Raw genomic sequence first — 8,376 nt, 5'->3', positions numbered from 1 at the left:
AATTCAAGTACCAATTTGAACCAAGAAATCAAGTTCAAGTGCCTAATTGGACCAAAAAAAAAAAACCTAGGTATCAATTTGAACCTTGAAGCCAAGTTCAGATACCAAAATGTAAATTTACCCTTCGTGTAAGAATACTTCTAAATACATTAAAAAAGCTTAAAACCTACACTCACCCGAGTCTGAGTCCAAATAATATAGATATTCAGTAAAGAAAGGACCATCATCCTCTCTGCTCATCAACCAAGCCAGCAAATGTCTGAAATAACATGGTCTAAGTCTATAATTTTCCTTTTCTGCCTAGTTCTTTAGTGTGATTCTATTATATTATAGACAATATTTCTTACAGGACAAGATCGGAAAACATATCGATCTAGCAATTAGTGCCGAGACAACCAAAGAGCACAAAAAAGTATGGATGATGCATAATAAACACACAGTCATTCCAACTCTACAGACTTTGTAATCTTTGTATAATTACAATTTATTGAACAACATATGATACTTGAGGAGCTAAGCAAAAAGAACCTGAGAACTCGAGGGTGTCAAGTCTGATAAACGATCTGGGGCGTCAATAACAAGCCACCGAACTCTGAAGCTCCACTTCTTCTCTGAGTTGCTTGTTTGGTTCAGGCTCGAGATATAGCCCACAGCAACGTGAAGGTTCCGACCAACGACATATATTTTATTATCGCATGCATTGACAGCAAAAGGTTTGCGTATCTGCTCCGGTAATGGGGGACCTTCGATTGTTTCCCAAGAATCACTGTCGGGATCATAAACCTTAAGCTTCATTCTTTCAAGCTCAGAAACAACAAACAAGTGACCATAGACCACTACACTTGACCCGGTCCAGCCTTCTCTCAAACCGACAGCCATACTTTCCCAATTATTAGTTCTTGGATCGTAAACCTGACCCCTCGGAGAGACGAAAAATGGCCACAACCAGCCTTCAGTCACAAGAAGTTTTCCATTGAGAACTGCGGAATCATAAGATGCCATATTTGTCCCCATGCTTGCAATTGAGTGCCAATTCCCCTTTTTGGGATCTAAAACCTCGGCTGAGTCAAGCTCAAAAAGATCTCCACTGTTTCCCCCAGCAACATATATCATACCATTAATCACTTCACTAGCAAAAAACGATCTAGCAGTATTCATCTTATTCATCACAGTCCAACGGTTTTTATGAATTTCATACTTCAACACCATGTCAAGGGGGCAATCCACATCAGAGACCATACCCCCACAAACAAATAGAGAACCCTCATGAGGAATCGAAACACACCTAAAACCATGGGGACAAACTTTGTCTTTGCACGGCATCGCTGGGATGGTATGCCATGAGAAGTGAGTAAGGTCGAGAACTTGCCATTGGATTTTCCCTGTGCATTTGTGGAAGGCGAACACAAAGAGCCAAGGGTCTTTGAAACAGAGTTCCTTCCTTCGAGTGAAAAATCGCTCTTTATTACCAAGCAGAAGATGCCATCGCTTGCAGACAACTCTACAAGCTCCATGGTTCTCAACTGGAAGCCGGAGAAGACAATTAAGAGCCACATCATCAGGAAGGCCCGGGATAAGTGGTTCTCCTTGAAGAGACAACTCAAACTCTAATGAAGGATTCAACAATGAAGACTGAATCACAGCTAATCTAAATTTGGGGGATAATGTCATCTGAGAATCCCCTAACTTATGAACGGGCGCCTTTTGGGACGAAAAGCGAACCCTTTGCATCTTTCTCCCGGAAACAACAACGATCTAAAACCCTTGAAAAGACTACCCAAAGAACCTTGTTTAATCTTCAAATTTCCAACTATCCTTACTTAAGATTTCAACAACATAAACTATCCTTTGTTCTTCCACAATCACAGCAAAACCCTAAAAATTTTATCATAATTCACACATCCCCTTCCTAAATGATCCAAAATCAAATTCCTATGCATCAAAAGCAACAATTTCAACTCTTTTTCTCTTTATATACACTCACCTATCAAGATACCAGCAATCACTTTAAATATTCCACAACTTGAATAAACCCCCCCCCCCCAAAAAAAAATATTAACCTTTCTTCATATACAATAACAAAACCAAAAACCCAGTAATCTAATTCATAGAAAATGAAGCAATTAAGGGTCTGAAGAGATTGATAATACAAAAAAGTAGACTAAACAGAGAAAATATTTCACCCTAAATAACTTCAAAATAAACCCATAAATCACAAAGAAAAATCAAAAGATATGAAAAAAACTTACAAAATAAGGGATTTTCCTTGAACAGTTTCCATTAAAGATGGTGAGCTCTTTTTATGAGATTTAAAGCTGGTTTTCTGCAAGGACTACTTTGCAGTATTACACCTTAATATCAAAGGTATTCGATTTTTATATTAAAAAAAAAAAAAGAAACAAAGGGTTGATGATAATGATTCTGTTTCTGGTCTAAAAGGCTAAATTGAAATCCACGCGCTAAGTAATTTCCAATTGGTTAAAATTTGTCACAAGCGCCGATACAGTCTTCGTTTAGTTCATGTACTTTTATTTTGAGCAAATTACATCTACTGTTCTTAAACTATTAATAAATTTATATTTTAGTTACTTAATTTCAATAAGTTATAAATGATCATTGAATTATTCGAAAGTTTTTATTTAAGTCACTAAATTATTCAAAAGTTTTTACTTAAGTCATTGAACTGTTAAGTTTTTCTTAAAAAATGTTCGCCTAATGAGCTTTAAGAAACAATTCGACAATCAATGTAATGGATCAATACCCATCGTTGAGTAGAAGAACATACCTTAGATCCAAGTTAATCTGACAACTAATGTCGAAGATCGAAGAATAAAGTTATTTAGATTTTGGTTCGTAAATTCGTAACGTTTAGAATTGTTTCATTAAAAAAAAGAATTGTAAAAGAAAAGGAAAAAAAGAACTTTCAATTGGTGCAGTTAGTGCGAACAAAGAATGCCATACAACAACGATTTTAACAATTTGCTGACTTAAATGAAAACTTTCAAATAGTTTAGTAGTCATTTTGTAACTTTTTAAAGTTGAGTGATCGAAACGTAAATTTACTCATAATTTAGTGACCAAAACATAAACATACTAATAGTTTAGTGACATTGGCTGTAGTTTATCCTTTTATTTTTTTAGGAATTCAGTCCCTCTACTTTTCATATTTCAAAATTCAGATCTAACTATTAATATTGTTAAAACTATTCTGTTAAATTCTAGTTCATTGCAACATTATTTTTTAGTTACATTGTTATCAAGTGAATTTTATTTCAAAATGTCACACTAATAAATTTTAAAATGTTAAAAAAATTAGACCTAAATTTTGAAATCTGAAAAGTAAAGGCAAACTTCTTGAAAATAAAAATATAGGTACTAAATTCTAAATTTATGAAGAGTACAAAGCTCTAAGACATATTTTAGTGTTTTCAATTTCTAACAGGGGTCAAGAAAAGTATAGGTAAACTACACATAAGGTCACTAAAACTATTAGTAAGTTTACATTTTGATCACTCAACTTCAAAAAGTTATAAAATAGTAACTGAACTATTTGAAAATTTTCATTTAGGTCATTGGACTACTAAGTTTTTTTGTTCTTTTTTTTAAAAGGTCCAGCTAACAGGCTCCAAGTAGCAATTCTTATGGTGGATCAGTTCCATCGACAAGTAGAAGTATATATCTTAAATCCAAGTCGATCTGATGGTTAGTGTCGGATATTGGAGTAGAAAGTTATGTGGATTTTGGTTCAAACATTCATAACGTTGAAAAATTATATAAAAAAATTAAACTGTAGAAATGGAGAGTTTTCGATTGATGCAAGCGATGCGAACAAAGAAGACCATACAACAACAAATTTAACATCCCGATGACTTAAATGAAAACTGTCGAATAGTTTAATGACTATTTTGTAACTTTTTGAAATTGAGTGACCAAAATGTAAACTTATAGTTTAGTGACCTTGGATGCAATTTACCTTTTTATTTTTAGAAATTTAGTTACTCTACTTTTCAAATTTCAAGATTCAAGTTCAAATGTTAACACTATTAAAATTATTTTGTTAAATTCAAGTTCATTACAATGCCATATTTTAATTACATTGCTACCAAATGAATATTTTTTTTACTTCAAAATATCACATCAATAAATATTACAAAAAGTTTAACAGTAAAAAGACTAAATTCTTAAAAATAAAAATATAAAAACTAAATTTTAAATCTATAAAAAGTACAGGGACTAATGATAAATTTTAACCTTTTCAGTTTGCAACAGGCGTCAAGAAAAGTATAAGCTATAGGTTTGTTGTACACGCGCTTTTACTGCGGGTGTTGGAATTCAGAACTATAATAAATATTTCTTTTGCCCATGCAATTGTTAAAAATAACCCGATTGCCAAACGCGTGGATTAGGCTAAATAATAATAATATAGTTGGCAATCTTTTCTTCAGCCTTAAGCTACAATGTAGATTTGTTTACGGATCGAGTTATTTGTTTAATTCGTAAAATATTTAGAATTGAAATCGACTTTAAATTCTATGGCAATGTGCTATTAAAGATGAGTTTTTATTGAAATGAATGAAAATGTCACTATCATAAAGAGAAATTATAAATCTTGTATAGGTTATACATTAAAATTCAATTTGATATAATAGTAATAAAACCCTCTTTGCAATACCAAATTCAAAATTCCGATCAACTGAAAAAAGACAATGACAAAACAGATGCTGAGGTAAAACCTTCACTAGATGGCACCAAATGATATTTTGTATTACATTTGGAGCAAAAGCATAGTAAGCTGACGAAAATCGGTTTTTGTGGTCCAATGAAGCCGAGTTGAAAGACCATCGGTCAATGAATAAAAGTTACTCTAGAGATAATAGGTTAATCTTTTTCCAGAGCTCACATCACATTGAACATTTCTATCTAATATCTTCCAAGCACATAGAACAGTTACCATATTCCGATATGAAAGGATAAGTCGGTAACCATAGGTGATAATGCTAAAAGTTAAACATCTATTGTTGCATCTACGTTCGGAGCTAAGTCCGGAAAGGGTTTCCGGTTCTGATAGTATCCCCTCCCTCATGTCTATATGATTCTAGAAAAAGCAATTGTAAAAACAAGTTCCAACTTAACAAGAAAAATGTATACAGTTCGATGATGCATAATACCATTACATTTAAGCGGCTTTTTCTTTTCTTTTTTTGGGGGGGGTGGGGTGGGGAGGATACGAGACTACTTTATTTTATACTACTATTGCTTCTTTATCATAGGGAGAAAACACACAAGCCTAGAGATGGAGAGACAAATCCATATCTACCGGATCTTCCTCCTCGGCACTGGAACTAGCTTCGGATGAAGAACTTGGAACAACAACATCCACGAAGAGTTGAAGCTCTTTTTTAGGACGATTCTCCTGCTCCACATGTTCGTTGGGAGCAATCCTGGGCCTTCTTGATGCATTTGAAGTCTCAGCATTCCTGGATCTGTCAGCTTCACGGGACCTCTTATCCGAACTTCTCCTCTCAGATCGACCAACATTAGCTGAAACCGCGCTTGGAGGACCTGGAGAAAGGCACAAACAGCAATAGGTTCATTGAAGACAGACAACCGAGATGACCCGAAACCAAGGCCGGGGGTTAGTTATAGCAAAGGTAGGATTTCGAAGCTTACTAGCATTTTGAGCTTGAACGTTTGGCAAGGCGTTTCCGAAGGATGGTGACAGAGTAACCTGGCTAATCTGAAATTCATTGGTATTAAACTGACGAACTCCATTTGAACCCAAAAATAAAGAAGAATCTACAAGAAAACCAGGGGCTACAACACTACCGCACAAAGCAAATGCAGCAGAAGGCATGGCTGCGATCATGCCAACTGGAACAAATGCTCTCAAAGCCAAAATGTTATGGTAATAAGCTGCACAAGAACTGCAGACATACGGGAAGTCCACATTGCTGCCAACAGGAGCAAATGCTCGCGAAGCAAGACTGTTATGGTGATAAGTTGCACCATAACTGTAGCCATAGGAGAAGTCAGGAGACAAGATAACCGGAATTAGAGGAACTCCGGAATAGCCGCCAATGAACTGGCTCCTACTTACCTGGTTCGTTTCATTCAAGTAGATCATCCAAGAGAAGTCACATGCCAGGTGTGCTGCAGGGAGCAGAGTCAGGCTGTTAAAAGCAGTAGAGTTCAGTTGGTTGTTCGGTAGGGATGCAGGAGGGTTCCCACTATTGTTCACGGAACTAATACTGAACTGGGTTGGGCTGTTAAAACTGGAAGAGGAGTTTAGTTGGCTGTTCGGTAGGGATGCAGGAGGGTTCCCAGAATTGTTCACAGAATTAGAAGTGATCGCACTCAGGCTGTTAAAACTGGCAAAGGAGTTCAGTTGGCTGTTTGGTAGGGATGCAGGAGGATTCCCAGTATTGTTCACAGAACTACGGGAACGACCAGGGTAATTCGGGGCCCTCAAAATCCTACCATCTTGATGAATCCTAAGGTGGCCACCTAAAGCTCGGTGGCTGCTAAAAACTTTGTTGCAATAGAAGCATGTTTTAGTACCTAAATGCTCCTCGGAATCGTCTCTAGGCAAAAGGAAATTCATGGTAGCAACTAGAAAGCTATAGGAAAAATTTTGTGATGTTGAAGAATGGTCCCGTTTCTAACTCCATTTTATAACGTTTTCACAGCGAAGAGATGCCATAGAAGTTTACACCAATTAATGTAAATAAGAGTTTGCAATAAAAGCCATTTAAGACATCCAATCAAAGAAAGAAAAAATGGGGAGAAAAAAAAAGTTGACATAGGAAAGAACCTTGTTGAAACAGCTTTCAAGCAGCCTTGTCCACAATAACCCACGTTTCGGAAAGTCATAAATGGCCATGCAGGGAATCAAATCTGGCAAAACAAATGCGACCACGTAGAGTGGCACCAACTATCAAAAAGTTATGAAACAATCTGGCACAAGAGATTTTCAGTTTCAGTTAAGGGGTAGTTCTGGAACATGCAAAAACATAAAAGAAAGCCCAATGCATTCAAGGCCTGCTCTCAATGTCATATCTACGTTCCATGGACATAATATCATGTCAAATACATGCTTGTCTTCTGATTTTCCTAAAGAAAACGAACAGCAGCCAGTCAATCAATCCATAACAAGCTTAACAATCAACTCCTTAATGCCAAGTTTCATAAGTAAATTTTATGTTTATCCAATGTTCTCGTATCAAAATTAACGTTCCTATTTCTCAAATTGCAGCGAAAAGAAGGTTTTCTCACAGACATCGACAAATTTTCAATAAATAAGTTGAAAGAGTATAGAGGATGTTTTACTCAAAAGTGTAAAATACATATTTATGTTAAGACATTAATAGAACTAAAGATATTATAATCCACATTGGACTATACATAACTTAACCACTTCAAACTTAAACAGAAGCTGTAAGTAACTATGTTTTATTCGTACTCAGAAAACATCTTATAGAGAAAATCACCATAGCCCAATCCAGCTATTCACTAGTCCTTCATAACTATAATCATATTCCACTAAAACAGTAGTTGATATCTTACTAATATGGATCAGTTATAAAATGATAGGAAAAAACATGAGGAAACTGCAAAACAAAAAGAGGGATTTGGTTCGGAATGAATGATAAGAATGTATAAACAATATACTTACCACAATAAGGATGGCCAAGGCAATAAAAGTCCCACTAAAAGAGGAACCAACAATTGTTCATAGCCGATACCTATCGAATATTGAAATCACACATAGCCAAAGAAAAAAGGCAAGTTTTAGAACTTCAGACAAGAAAATACCAGCACTTAGTCAAAAACCGAAAAGTAATTGAAATGATACTTGTATTGTTATACAATGGCACCAATTGATAGATCAGAAATAAACCAATAGCTTATTACCAGACAAAAATATGCAGAAAGACGTTCAGTAACTTGAACACCTCAAAATATTATATTTCATTGTTCAACTTCATTCACTTTCACAATCAAATAAATGGGAAAGATGTAAATTTTTTTCCTATGTTCTTCCGACTATTCGTTTTTCTTTTTAAGTAACCCTATCCAACACATTTTCGAAGGAGATATGATCCTCTAACAAAGAGCACCTACCGGTAGATCATAAATAAATGAATAGCTTATTACCAGCCATTAAATATTCAGAAAGAATTCAATAACTTCAACACCTTAATAGATCATATCCATTGTTCCTTTACTTTCACAATCAAATAAATGGGAAGATGTAACTTTTTTCCTCTGTTGTTTCGACTATTCATTTTTCTTTTTAAGTATCCCTATCCAACACATTTCCAAAGGAGATATGATCCTCTAACAAAGGGCACCTATCGGTAGATCATAAATAAATAA

At 35.2% G+C, this 8,376-nt stretch overlaps 2 protein-coding genes across 3 annotated transcripts; both read right to left on the bottom strand.

Annotated features, from left to right (window-relative positions):
* Window positions 1-286: 286 nt before the first annotated feature.
* Window positions 287-2,496, bottom strand: LOC108454057 (F-box/kelch-repeat protein At1g30090). 2 transcript variants are annotated; one of them, XM_017752363.2, is made up of 2 exons: window positions 2,250-2,496; window positions 287-1,984 (listed from the first exon to the last, which is right to left on the bottom strand). In XM_017752363.2, exon 2 carries the CDS (start codon window positions 1,729-1,731, stop codon window positions 514-516), a length of 1,218 nt encoding a protein of 405 aa, XP_017607852.1. In that variant the 5' UTR covers window positions 1,732-1,984; window positions 2,250-2,496; the 3' UTR covers window positions 287-513. The 2 variants fall into 2 exon arrangements, with proteins under 2 accessions (XP_017607852.1, XP_052875527.1); XM_053019567.1 differs by having other exon boundaries at window positions 287-1,773.
* Window positions 2,497-4,871: 2,375 nt separating this feature from the next.
* LOC108454644 (uncharacterized) lies at window positions 4,872-6,601 on the bottom strand. Its single transcript, XM_053018604.1, has 2 exons — window positions 5,671-6,601; window positions 4,872-5,562 (listed from the first exon to the last, which is right to left on the bottom strand). The coding sequence occupies exons 1-2, from the start codon at window positions 6,599-6,601 to the stop codon at window positions 5,288-5,290; spliced, it is 1,206 nt and encodes a 401-aa protein (XP_052874564.1). The 3' UTR covers window positions 4,872-5,287.
* Between the last annotated feature and the right edge of the window lie 1,775 nt (window positions 6,602-8,376).

Source organism: Gossypium arboreum, chromosome 9 (genome assembly GCF_025698485.1).
Source record: "Gossypium arboreum isolate Shixiya-1 chromosome 9, ASM2569848v2, whole genome shotgun sequence".
Taxonomy (NCBI): Eukaryota; Viridiplantae; Streptophyta; class Magnoliopsida; order Malvales; family Malvaceae; genus Gossypium; species Gossypium arboreum.
Note: the sequence above shows the minus strand (reverse complement) of the source record. Positions and strands in the feature narration are given on the sequence as shown.